Source organism: Dromiciops gliroides, chromosome 4 (genome assembly GCF_019393635.1).
Source record: "Dromiciops gliroides isolate mDroGli1 chromosome 4, mDroGli1.pri, whole genome shotgun sequence".
In the NCBI taxonomy this organism is placed as follows: Eukaryota; Metazoa; Chordata; class Mammalia; order Microbiotheria; family Microbiotheriidae; genus Dromiciops; species Dromiciops gliroides.
In genome coordinates, this window is record NC_057864.1 from 71,457,141 (window position 1) to 71,473,282 (window position 16,142).

The window sequence follows — 16,142 nt, forward strand, 5'->3', positions numbered from 1 at the left end:
ACCATTCAATCTTGGGGTTGTGAGAGAGGACAAGCATTCACTCTACGTCTTGAGAAAGCATGTTTTAAAGAGTTTAGAACAAAAATGCCAAGGATTTCTTTTTTTTGCCAAGGATTTCATGGATTAAAATTCTTAAGAGAAATCAGTGCAGGAAAGATAGAAAATCTTTAAGGATGAAATCTTAAAGACACAAAGGGACTCCAGTGAGAAAAATTGGGATTTGTCTGAAGTAACTGATATGAATACAACAGCCAACTCCGCCTCCTCTCATCTTTAATCTTTATGTATGGATTCCTTTGCTACTACCATAAATATGCTCATATCACTCCTTTCCTTTAAAATCTTTCACTTAGTGCCACCTTCTTTACAAGCTATTGTCCTGTGTCTCTCTTCCTTTTCTTGGCCAAACTCCTAGAAAAAGCTGTCTGAATTTGTATCCTCTGGCTTCTGATCTCATCACTCAACTGAAACTTTTCCCTTCAAATTTATCTACCGACACCTAATTGTCAAATATAATAACCTGTCTTCAGTCTATCCTTTCTTTTTGACCTCTTTACTGTATTTAACATTCCCACCTCACCCCTCTTTTCTCCTCCTGGGTATTCCTCTCATACTCTCCCTTATTTCTTCTCTTAACCATCTGACTTTTCCTTTGATGGCTTATCATCAGTATTATACCTTCTAACTGTGTATATACTTCAAGGCTCTGTTCTGGGCTTTCTCTTTTTTCTCTGTGTGCTCTTGGTGATCTCATAATCTTCCATGAATTCAGTTATCAACTTTCTGCATATGACTTATAGAAGTCTACATCTATATATCTCAGCTCTCTCCTGAGAACTGCCTATTAGCAATTCCAAACTAAATATCCCAGGCACATCTCAAAACTTAACATGCAGAATAGTACTCCTTGTTTTTCCTTCAAAATCATCCCTTATGTTTAATATTCCTATTTCTGTTGAGGGTACCATTACTCCAGGTTCATAACCGTGGCATTATCTTATAGTTCTCACTCTCTCTTTTTTTTTTTTTTTAGTGAGGCAATTGGGGTTAAGTGACTTGCCCAGGGTCACACAGCTAGTAAGTGTTAAGTGTCTGAGGCCGGATTTGAACTCAGGTACTCCTGACTCCAGGGCGGGTGCTCTATCCACTGCACCACCTAGCTGCCCCCTCACTCTCTTTTGCATCACATATGTAGACATTTGTCAAATCTTGCAATTTCTACCCCGATATTTTAGGTATCTGGCTCTCACAGCACATTAGTTCAGACCCTCTCCAACTGTTGCCTGGATTATGGTATTGGCTTTCTAATTGATCTTTATGTTTAAAGTCCAACTCCATCCTCTGAACTTTCTAAAGTGATTTTCCTTAGGCACAGAGCTGATCTTGTTCCTCCCCTACTCAAAAAAAAATTGAGTGGTTCAGTATTCCTTTTAAGATGAAATATATACAACTTTGTTTGACTTTTAAAACCCAAACTTGACCCCAATCTATCCTTGTAGCTTTGTGATGCAGTAGTTCCCATTGGCCTGGCCAAAATAGTCTTCTCTCTGTTTCTTTCACAAGACACTGCATCTCCCACCTCCATGCCTTTGTACTGATTGCCCCTCTACCCCATGACTGCAGTGCTCTTCTTCCTCACCTCTGCCTCATAGCATTTCTTTTCTCCTTCAAGACCAGACTTCAAACATCTTCCACATGAAGCCTTTCCTCATTGCCCCTCCCATCCCAACTGCCAGTATTCTCCCCAAACTAATTTGTATTTCATTTTGTTGTTGTTCCATCATTTTTCAGTCATGTCCGACTTTGCATGATCCCCTTTGGGTGGGATGCCCAAAGTGGTTTGCCATTTCCTTCTCCTGCTCATTTTCTAGATATAGGAAACTTGAGGCAAACTAGGTTAAGTGACTTGCCCAGGGTCACAGCTAGTAAGTGATGTCGAATTTGAATTCAGGTCTTCCCAACTTCAGGCCTGGCACTCTATCCACCACACCACCTAGCTATTGTATTTAATTACTTTGTATTTATTCCGAATATACTTATATAAGTATTTTTTTGTCTCTTTTACTTGAATGTAAGCTGCTTGAGAGTTTCATTCTTTGTTTTTGTATTCCCAGCATCTTGCACATCTTCCACAGTGCCTGAAACATTATAGGTGTTTGATAAATGCTTGTTGGTTTATTGTTTTGATTGCTTACATATTCTCTTCAGTGGTCTGCTTTTCTATTTCATATGCCATAATTTGTTTAGCCATTTGGATGGAATCCATTTTGTTTCTAGTTTTTTGTTACTAGAAGAAGTGCTGATTTAAAAATTTTTTGGTTTTTCTTGTATGTGAAATTTTTGTGTCTTTGCACCTCTTTGAGTCTGAGTGATTTTTGGTCAAGAGGGTCTTTTCCTCTTATTGCAATTTCAGTTAATATATTTGTGTTGCATTATTTGTTGATTTGAAGTGAGCTTTGTTAGTTAAGTTTATACTCATTATATTCTGCCATTTTGCTTATCACTTCTTACTTGGTAAGATTTTACAAATTAATTTATGTCCCAAATCTGTTTCCCTTGGCTGCCAACAGATCAGATGTTTGCTGGGTCATGTGGCTTCTAAGTAAGCTTTTTTTGGTCTTGTTGTGGTGATTAACTATTAGGAAGTCATAACCATGTAAGTCCATTTATTTATCCATTTCTCAGTTTTAGGCATGAACAGCTTGTTTATATTAGGTTGGAGTTATTTTAGTTACCATTTGCTACAGTTCAGTCATGTGACTTTTCATAACTGCATTTGGGGTTTTCTTAGCAAAGTTACTGGAATAGTCTGCCATTTCCTTCTCCTTTAGTTATCATATCTTACTCATTTTTATCATTCTTATTTTTCATTCATTTTGATCTTTTTTTAAAAACATGTTTGTGATATAACTTTACAAGCTCCTCAAATTAAGGGATGACTGTCAATAATGAGTCTTTTCTGATTTGTTTAAAAATATGCAATTTTTTGTGATATTTAATATTGATCAACTTTACTTTTAAAGCAGGTATTCATAATATATAAATATTATGGCTTCTTTGTAATCTATAAGCCTTTGGCCTCTTGTTTCATGTTCTTGAACAAACTTTTCCCTTTATGTTCACCTGCACATCGAAGTCTCTGAGTCTCAAAGCAGATGTTGATTGAATTTGGAGGTCTTTGTTGAGATTTCTTCTAACTGCACCCTTTGCATAGATGTTGGGTGGAGCCTAAGCTGCAGCTATTTTCAAAGTTGTCTTGTTTGTAAACACTTCGGTTGAGCAAGATGAGATGACCAGATAGTAGCTAGGTGGCACAATAGCACACACCACACCTGGAGTCAGTAAGACCTGAGTTCAAATACAGTCTCATGTGCTTATTAGCTGGATGACATGACCAAGAAATAATTAAACTATGAAATGATAAAGTGGGGCAGGAATTTGTAGTTCTTTGGGTCCTTGCTGCCATGGTGGCAGCAGGAAGTGGGGCTACAATAACACTTTAAGAGGGAGTGGGGGAGAACAGCACAGAAAGAAAAAAGATGTGGCCCGGGAACAGGGAGAGGGTGGTAGAAGAAGTCGGGTATCGTGGGGTAGAGGATGAGGGGGAGATAAGGCACAGAGAATCACTCAAGTAACTATGGATTCAAGTTGGGAACACTGGAAGCATGGGTCCAGTGGAGATAAAAGAGTACTGAGAAGCAGGCGTTGGAGGGTTATAGGGTTTTTATGGGGGAACAGACCTTTGAAATCAGTTCATTAACATATCTAGTTCATCTCAGCATTTTTGGTAGAACTTTAATGTTAACTTTGAGTGAATGTAGATTTGTTATCAGTCTCATTTGGTGTTCTGCTGGTCTTATTGTGGATGTCTGGAACTTACCTGAGATTTACATGTCATAGGGCCAAAAGGCCTTGACAGCAAAACCTAACTGGCTTCCCCTAATTGAGCACATATTACCAGGATGTGATTTTTTGGTTAAAAAGAAGATGATTTGCAACTTATACTCCTTTGATCTTTGGGACTTATAGAAACTATCAAGATTCATCAAATTCATTTCATGCCAAGAGAAGATCTTGAAGGAATTAGAGATGTTTGGAAAAGAGACTCAAGAAGGACATGCGAGCTCTTCTCAGATATCTGAAAGGCTATCAAATGCAGCAGGGATTATACTTGTTCTTTTTGAATAAAAAAGGCAAAAGTAGGAGTAAAGCATATAAACAAGTTTAGGCTTCAATTAAAGAAAAACTTAGAATTCTTCCAAAGTGGAACGAACTGCCTTGGGGTGTAGCAGGAGGAACGCTTCTAAAATATTTGGTGGATCCCCTGTGTTGAGTTTATGGGAGGACTTGGAAAAGAATTCCACAGGACAGGACAGCCACCAGATGGGTTGATATCTGCAATATTAAAGGAAAAATCCAAATTAACAAGGTCCTAGATCTGTTTTTACCATTTAATTATTTGTGTATTTAATTTTTTAAAAACAGGATTTTTTATTCTCTGTACCTTTCAGTCAGACTCAGAAAGTAGGCATATGGGTTAGTTGTTAGTTGCTGATTCTCATTTGCCTTTTTTATTTGGGAAGGAGCACTGTACAATCTCTGGTTCTTTTTCCCTCATTCTTTTGGAAATTTTCAATATTTGAAAATTCCTGAAAAACAAACCTACTGCTTTCAGAATGATGTTCCACAGCATGATTTCTTCATTTTGATTTTGATCATTTCCAGCCATTCTTACCAACCTGATTTTCTTTAGTGCTAAATTTCCATTCTGTGATACTGAACAGCTAATCCTAAGGTAGTTCCATTATCATCAGTAATGAGAACATATTACTATGAAAACAAATCTATTCCATTTCTAGTCTATTTGGTGTCCTTATTTCAGGTTCATCTTTAATATTCTTGGGTTGATCAGATTTAATTGGGTCATAGACTAGGTCTGTTGAGGGCTTGGTTTTTCTATTGTTTTATAAAGTAATATTGATAAGGTGACATTGCTCATACTTTGTTTCATATTCCCAGCAAGGAGATCAAGTATTTTCTAGCTAAGGCTTTTCCTAGTTAAGTCGACAAATTTAGGCACATTTTTATTAAGCATCTGCTATGTGCCAAGCCTTCATGGTGCTAAGCACTAAGACTTGTTCCCCACCTTGAAGGAGCATTCTAATGGGAGAGGATAATGCACATACACAGCTATGTACATTGCTAAGTCAGTAGCAGTGGGGTTGTGGGATGCATGTAGCTAAGAAAGGTGTCTTGTTGAAAGTGGCATTTAATATGAATGTGAAGAAAGAGCATTCCAGACATGGTGGACAGTGTGCAGTGTGGTGGAGAATGCATGTTGTGTTCAAGGAACAGCAAGTAGGCCCAGTGGAGTTAGATGTTAGAATACATGGAGGGACAAAGTATAAGAAGACTGGAAGGGTAGGAAGGGGCCAAGTTGTGAAGGGCCTTTAAAAGCCAAACATATTTTATCCTAAAAGTAATCAAGAGCCACAGGGTTTACTGAGTCAGGGAAATGAATGACATGGTTAGATTAGCACTAGAGGAAGATCACTTTGGCAGCTGAGTGGAGGAACCAACTAGGAGGCTGTTGTAGCAGTACAGACATGAGGTGATGAGGACCTTTGCTTGGTCGAGTGCTAAATGAATAGAGAGAAGCCCTGGAGACGGGGATTCATTTATAGGTGCTGTTAAGAGGAGATTGGATATGGGAGGTGACTAATGCTGAGTTTTTGGGTCTTGGTAACTAGGACTGTGGTGGCTGGGGGCATCTAGGTGGCTCAGTGGATAAAGCACCTGCCCTAGATTCACGAGGACCTGAGTTCAAATCCAGCCTCAGACACTTGACACTTACTAACTGTGTGACCCTAGGCAAGTCACTTAACCCTCATTGCCCCCCACCCTCCCAAATAATAGATTACCCTTACAATTAAGTTTTTAAATGGTGATTATCAGTGCCTTTTGTTCTTTTTCTGGTTTTTGTTAGGTTGTTTAAATGAGTTTTTTGTAGCTATTGTATTTGCATGGAGTCTTTTTGTATTTTCTCCTTATTTAGTGTTAATTTTGTGGAGGGCCGTTTTAAATTTGTATTTGTTGCATGGACCAGCCTTCTGGACTGATTGTCTCCCTCACACTTAACTAGATTGACGGTTGGATTGCAGATATTTTCTGTGACCTGGCCTGCACTTGAAGGCTTTGAAGATTGATAGAACCTGTCAGTTTGTGCTCCTGATGGTTAGTTAGCTTTGGGAATTTCACAATCACCTCCATTCCATGGTTAAGCATTAGCTAGAATAAGATATTAAAATGAAAGAACTATAAGTGCTTTAAGCAATTACAAAGTCTTTTTCTATATTATTCCCTTTTATGCTCACAGTAAAATGAAATGGATACCTTAGGAATTATCCCTATTTTACAAATGAGGAAACTGAGGTTCCAGATGTTAACTGTTTTTCCCTAGGCCACATGGTCAATAAGTGTTGAAGGCTGAGATTCACACTCCACATCTTTCTGATGCCAAGTCTGGCATTTTCCCCATTATATACCACATTGCCTGAATATCACAAATAACAAAGTTTATTAGCTATCAGTATCATTTCAAGAAAATAGGTTTATTAGAATTTGTTGTTTTATATTTGTATCCCCTCTGCCTAGCATAGTGCCTAGCACATAGTAAGCACTTAATGAATGAAAATTGAGGAACTAAAGATTTTGAAATGAAACTATGGTATTTTAAAGAATATGGTGTCGCCAGATTTTTTTTTCCTAATCTCTCCTCTGCCCCTAAAACAATGACTTTCATTTTCTTTGATACAGGTATATTATAAATGAGTTGATTACAATAATCCTTTGGTCCAGAGATGGAATAGGGTTTGGGGTAGCAATAGGATTCTCTTGGTTTAAAGGTAAGAGATAGAGGGCATGTGGTTGGGAGAGAGTTAAAAGAAGATTTATTTATATTTTTTGAGAGCTGGCTTGAGGTATGATTGGTTGAACTAGGATCAATGAAAGATAAGCAAGTTGTGTGTTTAATATGTCATTCTTCCCAGGGACAGGAAAAGTTGCTAAGATAATTTTTAGTGTTAGCCACTAGGTGGCAGGTCAGCCTAGGTCATCTTTTTCCTGTCTGGGCAGAGCGGTAGTAATAAAAGAAACAAAATGGTTAAAGTTGAACTAGGTTAAGAGATGGAAAAAACAATATCGCTATTTATCCATAGGACATTGACAATTTGTGGGAGTGCTTGTATTGACATGAAGTGCCAAAGCGTTAATGATCTTACACAATTTGGAGAAGTTCTTCCATTTCTGTAGTAATTTTGGAAATCTGGTTCTGTGAAATATATTTACTAAAAGTATTTAGTTGGGTAAATGCCAAAATTTATAAAAATAATAGAAGATTCAGTTAATCTTCTTGTAGGTATCGCCATAGAAATGATCTTGTTCAGTACTGTACATTTGTCAATTAATGGCAAATGTCTTGTAAATTTTGTCAAGATAGGAATCTGTTTATTTCCCATTCAGTACTTAGCACAGGACTTTGCATACTTTATATACATATGAATAAATATTCCATCAGTGATTGATATTGCTGGTAGTTTCTCACTTGCCAGTTGAGGAAAAGTTTTGTTCATCATAAGCATAGAAAGCATTCTTCTCCTCCCCCCACTTCCCATGAAAACTGATGGAGATTAGATTAAATGCCACTAGGCACATTGAGGCATTTTTAAAAATGAAACTTTTAAGGAGCCATTTGATATTTTCCTAAATAAGTTAAATTTTAACTATGTAGTAACCTACAGTTTAGAAATAAAAGTGGATTATCAGAAGGCATTAACTTTTTCTAAGTTATAAGATATATTGTCCTAAATGAAATATGTAGAAGAGTATACATATATAGTTTTACATATAGACAAATATTAATATATTGTGGTAATGTGCTGTAGGATACTCATTCCGAAACTATTTCTCTTTTCTGGGGGGAAAGTATTTCAACACTGCCAATAATGATTTTGGTAATATATGCATTTTAAATAGTCCTGAATACAATTTCCCACACATGTAACGATAGGAGCTCGAAAAGGCAATTGCCATTTTTGTCAGTCATTGGGACTTATTGTATGTGGTTCCTCTTCTTTTGGCAAGAAAGCAAAATTATTAAAATGGGAGCAATAACTCTCATGCGGGTACCCAGGACAGATGATTAGTAGTATGCATTAGGAGTCATATCTTAAGTTTAAATTATGCAAAAATTTTAATGGGAGTCTTTAAGGAGTATATTCTAATGGATATTAATTGATACTAATGACAAAGTGTCATTTTTGCCCTTCTCCAAATTAAGTAGAAACTTTTATCTTTGTCAAATATGTACTGTACAGGGCATTGTGGTATAGTAGTCATACAAAGAATACCAGTCTGTGAATTGGGACATATGAAATCTGTTCTTTAGTATTTCACTTTAGTATTTAGTATTTAGTATGTGATCAGTACAAGGTCTGTTTCTCTCTTTAAATGGGCATTATTATATTTCATAAGAATACTTTAAAAATGAATTAGGTTACATTGAAATGGAATGCTTACATTTCATAAAAGAAATTTGCTTTAAAATTTGAAGTGTATGTATATATATATATATGTGCACATTATATGTTGTTTATGTAAACTCCTTATATTGTCTATAGGTGAAAAAATTCTATCACTTTGAGTGTTTTAAGATATTGCAGATGTGACTAACAAAATCTGGTCAGCAAGCCTGATGTGTTTTATAGGATTACAAAATTTTAATTTTGAATATAATTTATTATTTTTTCATTTCAGGGTCAGATAACATTAATGGATGTCCCAGTATTTAAGGCTATTCAACCAGATGTGAGTAATACTTGGATCTTATTTCTCAAATTTAAAATGGCTAAATATAGGTGGGCCAAAAGTCATGAAGGGATCTGGTGTTTTAATAACTTTCTGAAAATTATTTTTTCTTTATTTTTCACCATTTACAAGATTTGTTTTTCTACACGTAATGTAAATTCACTTCCTGCATATACTGTATATGATGCTATGGTATTATAAATTAAAAACAAAAAAATCAAAGAGTTAGTTATTAAATATTTGTGACTTTTTGGCCCACCCTGTACATTGCATTAATTTAAATATTTGTAGAGTTGTAAAGTAAAATTACTTTTTAAGAATTTGGTACTATAAAAATGTCATGTGTTCTTGATGTGGTGAAAGCTTAGTGCTGACAGTTCTACTGCTTATAGAATCAGAATTTTAGAATGGGAAAGGACCTTAGGGATGATCTAATCTCCCTCATTTCACAAATGAAGAAATTAAGGATTTGAGAGGTTAATGTGTTCAATGATAAATATATTTTAGTTCTATTTAATATATCATATTTCTGCTATTGCTGAATATAGTGACATTAAAATTTGCACTTGGATTTTCATGTCCATGAATGTGGGATTCAAATGATTTACTTAGGGTTATGTGGTTTAAAGGGAGACTCAGACCCTTTTAGCTACATGGCCAGCTCTCTATTCACTAAGCCACATTGCCTCTCAGAAGGGCCATAGTAATGCATATAGACACCTTATTGAAACAGAAAATAAGAAAGATGAGACAATTCTTTAAAGGAAGGAATATTTAGATATATTTAAAGCATCTGGTGTAGGACTCAGCACATGGGAGATTTACTTAAAGCCTGGGATCTAAAGATTCTACAGTATGAGGGTTAGCAAAAGACAGCAAAAAATTGGGGTTTTTAAAAAGCTGTATTAGGGAAAAGAAGATCAAACATGCATAGGACCATTGATTGGCCTAGATAGGGTGATCCCTGGTGATAATGGAGAAAAGGAATTACTGCTCAACTTTATTTTGATTTTGTTTTCTTTGCCAAGAAGAATGATCTTTGATCTGGAAAGGACAGAACAAAGTTGGCTAATGGTGAATTGATACTCAAGATAATTAGGGATATAGTAAATGAACACTGAACCCTGCTTTTTTTTTTTTTTTTTACTTGTTGATTTTATTCAGAACTTAGATTTTCATCTCATGTACCTTTTGGTGTAAATTTTCTTGCTCTTTCTACTCTTCTCCCTTTTTAAAAAATAAATGTTTTAGGGGGCTGCTAGGTGGCTCAGTGGATAGAGCACCAGCCCCGGAGTCAGGAGTACCTGAGTTCAAATTCAGCCTCAGACACTTAATACTTACTAGCTGTGTGACCCTGGGCAAGTCACTTAACCCCAACTGCTTCACCAAAAAAGAATGTTTTTATTTAAAGTTTTGAATTCCAAATTCTATCCCTCCTTCCTTTCCTTCCCTCCACCTTCCCTGAGGCAGTAAGCAATAAGATATAGGTGACACGTACAATTATGTATAACATTACCATATTAGTCATTTTGTATAAGAAAACAAAAGAAATGAAGTAAAAAATAGCATGCTTCAGTCTATCTTCAGTTAATCACATCTTTCTTTGGAGGTGGATAATATGCTTCATCATCAGTACTTTGGGATTGTCTTGGATCATTATATTGCTGAGAATAGTTAAGTCATTCACAGTTCTTTATCATACAATATTGCTGTCACTGTGTATAATGTTCTCCTGGTTCTGCTCACTTAACTACATCACTTCATATAAGTCTTTTCAGGCCTTTCTGAAATCATCTTGTTAAGGGCTAAAATTCTAGCTAGTCTGTCTAAAATATCTAATGAGTGGTCGCCAATAAATTATAAGCTTTAGCAAGAGTTAGGCTTTTAAGCATTTATTAAGGAAAACAAGAATTTGGTAAAGAGAGAGAGAAAGGCCTAGATTTCTATCTATTAAAGGGAGAGCACATTTTTAGCTCCCTTCTCCGCCAGCGTCCCCAGGAAAGAGAGTGAGACCGAGCGCCCGTCTCTTCCTTCCTCCTCCCACTCGCCCGCGTCACTTCCTGACTCCTGGTCTTGCCCTCAAAGACCTTCCCTTCATGGGCAGAACTCTTCTACAGTAAGTATCCAGCAGGTGGCGTCATTCCAATCGTTACAATCTTGTTTGTCATTTCTTATAGCACAATAAACTATTACAATCATATACCACATCTTGTTTAGCCATTCTCTAATTGATAGACATTCTTTTGGTTTTGGTTTCCAATTCTTAGCTACTACAAAAAGAGCTGCTATAAATATTTTTGCACAAATAGGTCTTTTTCTCTTTTTTGGGATGTCTTTGGGAAATAAACCTATAGTGGTATTGCTGGGTTAAAGAGTATACACAGTTTTATAGCCCTTTGGGCTTAGTTCCAAATTGCTTTCTAGAATGGTTAGATGAGTTCACAACTCTACCAAGTGTGGATTAGTGTCCCAGTTTTCCCACATCCCTTCCAACATTCAAAATTTTCCTTTTTTGTTATGTTTGCCACTCTGATAGATGTGAGATGGTACCTCAGAGTTGTTTTAATTTGCATATCTCTGATCAGTAATAATTTAGAGCATTTTTCCATATGACTATAGCTAGCTTTGATTTCTTTGTCTGAAAAATGCCTCTTCATATCCTTTGACTCCTTATTAATTGGGGAATGACTTATATTTTTATAATTTTGACTCAGTTCTCTTATCTTTGTATTTGAGAAACGAGGCCTTTAGCAGTGATTCTTGTTGCAGAAATTCTTTTCCAGTTTTCTGTTTTCCTTATAGTTTTGGTTACATTGTTTTTGTTTGTGCAAAAGGTTTGTAATTTTTATATAATCAAAATTATCTATTTTACATTTTGTAATGCCCTATATATCTTCTTTGGTCCTAAATTCTTCCTCTGTCCATAAATCTGATAGATAAACCATGCTCTCTCATTACTGAGCAACCCTTGATGAGTGTGAGTGACTAATTCCAAGTAAACTATGGCCCCAGTTACTGCTAGAACTGGAAAGTGTGATTGCTGAGCTACTTTCAGTGATTTCTGGAGGATCATGGTGAATGAGAGGGGTACTATAGGACTGGAAAACATCCCACTTGTCAAAAGGAAGAAGAGAAAATAGTGTGCGAACTCCCTGACACTTTTTCTCTTTCTTTCTTTCTTTCTTTCTTTCTTTCTTTCTTTCTTTCTTTCTTTCTTTCTTTCTTTCTTTCTTTCTTTCTTTCTTTCTTTCTTTCTTTCCTTCTTTCCTTCCTTCCTTCCTTCCTTCCTTCCTTCCTTCCTTCCTTCCTTCCTTCCTTCCTTCCTTCCTTCCTTCCTTCCTTCCTTCCTTCCTTTATTTCTTTCTCTCTTCCTTTCTTTCTCTCTTTCTTTCTTGTGAGGCAATTGGGGTTAAGTGACTTGCCCAGGGTCACACAGCTAGTAATTGTTAAGTGTCTGAGGCCGGATTTGAACTCAGGTCCTCCTGAATCCAGGGCTAGTGCTCTATCCACTGCACCACCTAGCTGCCCCCCTGCCACTTTTTCTACAATTCCTTGTGAAATTCTCGAATGTGTTTGTTAATGGATGGTTACCAAGAAGTGGAGTTCACTGCATCATCTACATCCCGCACCACCAACCCCATTTCATTTCCTTATGTAACTAGTTGAATGGCTAGAGGCAAAGAATTAGGCATTAAGGCTTCATTGGCAACTTGGAAGGTATGTCCATACCTCAAGTCTCTCCCCTTTCCTGATCTCTCTTCCATAAAACTTCCAGTCTGGATATTCCTGGAGTACTGTTCTTCTTATGTCACTCCCAGTAGCTCCAGGAGCTTCTAGGAGGGAATACAAATTGAATACAATACGGAGCTCATTTCCTTATCTGGGGATAATAATAGTACCTACCTCATAGATGTGAGGATTCTTTATATAAAGCACTCTGCAAACTTTAAAGTATGATATAAATGTAAACTATTTTTTCTGGAGAATTACAAACACTAGTAAGAGCTGTGGTTTTAAGTTTAATGGTCTTGTTTTTAAGCATTTTGGGGGGGTGCTTTACTCAATAAGTTCTTTTAACTGACTACTAGATGTGCCATCTGTTATTTTAATTTGCATTTTATTTAAAACTTTGAGAATATTTTTCATTCTGCCTATTAAAATGAATCATTGATCTAGCTTTCCAAAAGTAAATGTTAATCCTATGTTCACTCGTGCACATGAATTTTGTGTGATGTTGGTTCAGGGGCACTTTAGAAAAAAGTTAAGATCTTGTGTTCTACAGTCTAGGGGAAAGATCGGTTCAATCAGCGATCATTTATTTACTGCTTACTCCGTACCAGGTGCTGTGCTAGTCACTAGAAATACAAAAATAAAAGCAAAACTCTCTTGTCCCACTAGGAGCTTAACATTATAAAGACTAGATTATGTAAAGATACAGGTATATAGAAAACATACCTAAAGCAGGCAGAAAATGACCTTGGAGAACAAGGCACTAGTGAATAGAGGGACCAGTAAGGAAGGGCTTCATGCAGAAAGTGCTACTTAAGCTGAGTCCTGAGGAAACCAAGGAGAAAAGAAGAGAGACTGGAAGAAAGATCTTTTAGAGTATCATCTATAGTGTAGATAAAGCGATTATGTGCCTCGATCAACAACTACAAAAACATTTGCATGCACATTTGTTTACATGTAAGTTATACATATTTTCACTACTCATACTAATAATTCTGTATGTTATAAAACTAACACAAAATTAGAAATTCATAAGGAATGAGATAAAGGTGAAGTGACATTTGAAATGAATCAGTTGGGAACCAGTCATTTGAGTAGGGAAGTGACCTTGTCAGACCAATGTGTGCAGGACAGATTAGGTAACAAGACCAATTCTGAGGCAGTGATTCAGGTGAGAGATGATGAGGCCCTGAGCTAGGGAGAGGGGTGTATGAATGAATAGAAACAAGAGATGTGAGCAATATTCTAGAGGTAAAAATTACAGGTAACTGGTTGGAAGGATAGTGGTAAGTCAACAGTAATAGGCAGATTTGGAATACAGGTGAGTTTGTGAGGAAAGATAAGCTTTTTGATATAAATTGTAACCCATCTGTGACCGATCATACTGTGTGCCTATCCCACCAAAAATGAAAATCACCGAGCCAGCCAAAGGAGACCTGCTATAAATACAATGTGATCTTGGGGCTAAAGAGAGGGGAGATTTTCCTTAGGGCACCTGTATAAATGAGGGGCACATTGTGGGACTGAAGGAGGTGGCATGGTTTTGTTGGAGACAAGTCAGGAGATAAATGTTGGAGGGAGGGTGGGACTACCACCCATCTTTCTTTCCTTTGATCATTTGGTCACATACTTTCTGGGATCATGCCACAGCCCCTCACTTTGGAGGTCATTGATCCCCAAGAAAAGTTGTCAGTTTCTTCTTTGATTCTCCTTTTATTCCTAGATTAAAAAACAAAGTAAAAGAAGCCACCCCCCCCCCAAAAAAAAGGCTTTTCTACTTGGCATCCCTCCCTAGCCTCAACTCATTCTGAATTTTAACACTCCTAACACTTTTTAAAAATAGGACTATACCACACTATTTTATTCATCTTTTTGTTACCTGGTCTTGCCTTTACTTTCTGTATATTTCTTTTTAAAATCTGTTGATTATATTCAGTCACATCGCGTTTTGGACATGACACTTTTATTTTCCTCAGTGGAATGTTTTTTCCCTTTGTGTCTCAAAATTTCATTTTTGAGCAACTCCCAGTCCTCTTGGGTTGACTTCTTTAAAATTTTAGTCCTTGGGATCCTACCTGCTTTTCCTCTCAACTCTTTGAAATCTACTTTCCAAAAAAATCTAAGTTTCATGTCATACTGTTCCTAGTTTCCTCTTCTTTTCTATCACAAACTCTACAAGGAAATGAATTGTTTCCTTGTTCCTGACCTTCCCATTATTCCTACCTCTGTTCCTGCCTGTTTTAGAGAATTATCCAGATGTTCCTTTCTTGGATCTTTCATTTTTTGAAGAATGAATTTCTTTCTAAGACTAGTTGATTAGTCAGTAGTCACTTATTAAGTGCTTACTATTTATGTGCCAGGCACTTTGCTAAGTTACATATAGAGGGAGGCTAAAATGTGATACCTACCTTCAGAGAACTCACATTATAGAGGGAGAGACAAGATGCAAATAACTATGTACAAATAAGATATTTACAGTGTAATTGGAAGAACATTTCAGAGAGAAGGCACTAGTAAGAAGGAACAGGGAAGTGATGACTTGCAAAGGCCTCTCACAGATGGTCAGATTGGAACTGAATTTTGAATGAAACCAGGAAGCTGTAATGAGGAAGGGGGATATTTAAGACATTTCCTTGTAGCCAGTGCAAAGGCACAGAAGTGTCTATGAAAGGAGCAGCCTGTAAGCTAGCAGAATTGTAGTGTAAAGAGGTGAATACAGTATAAGATACTGGAAAGGCCCTGGGCTTGGGAAGGCTGAGGCTTCTGGATCAGGTGAGTTTAGGAGTTGAGAACTGCAGTAGGACGAAAGGTGGTCCATAACCAGTAAAGCGAGCTCTTGGAAGTGGAGGGCTTTACCTAAGAAGGGACAGACTGGCCAGTGCCCAAGGAATAGGACAAAGCTCCCATGTCTATCAGTATTGGGATTGGGCTGTGATTGGTACTTCCAGCTTAACCAAGCTAGGGAGATCCAGTCTCCCTCCATGTATTTGTCCTCTTCTTCTCTCAGTACATGCCCAGGGAAAACAACTTGCCTCTCTGTTGTTATTTGATTAAGAAATAGCTGTCTCAGTATAAGGCCAGGGAATCACCAGCTTTTCTTTTTCTGTGCCTCTTCCTGAGTGATAGCTTCTATGGCTCTTTAGCAAGTACCTTCTTCACCCTTAGAACGTGTCTCTTTTCAGGAAGAGCCTCAGGGTTTCTAAACTCTAAGTGTACAGTTTTACTTTTCCCTCCCCTTCTCTATGAAACCATCATCTTCTCCAAAGTTTTGATGAGGGTTGTTTCCCAACCTTTACTTTAGATACCTTTTTATCCCCAACAAAATCTACCTTTTGTTTTCTTTAAGAAAGCTTTATTCAGGGGCGGCTAGGTGGCACAGTGGATAAAGCACCAGCCCTGGATTCAGGAGTACCTGAGTTCAAATCCGGCCTCAGACACTTGACAGTTACTAGCTGTGTGACCCTGGGCAAGTCACTAACCCTAACTGCCTCACTTTAAAAAAGGGGGGGGGCAGCTAGGTGGCGCAGTGGATAAAAGCACTGGCCCTG

General features: G+C 37.1%; 1 protein-coding gene across 1 annotated transcript in view; it reads left to right on the plus strand.

Annotated features, from left to right (window-relative positions):
• The window catches only part of RALGPS2 (Ral GEF with PH domain and SH3 binding motif 2), a 240,984-nt gene that overhangs the window by 102,270 nt on the left and 122,572 nt on the right, over positions 1-16,142 (plus strand). The window contains 1 exon segment of the mRNA XM_044001135.1: positions 8,815-8,865. Within this exon segment, the coding sequence (XP_043857070.1) occupies positions 8,815-8,865 (51 nt within the window).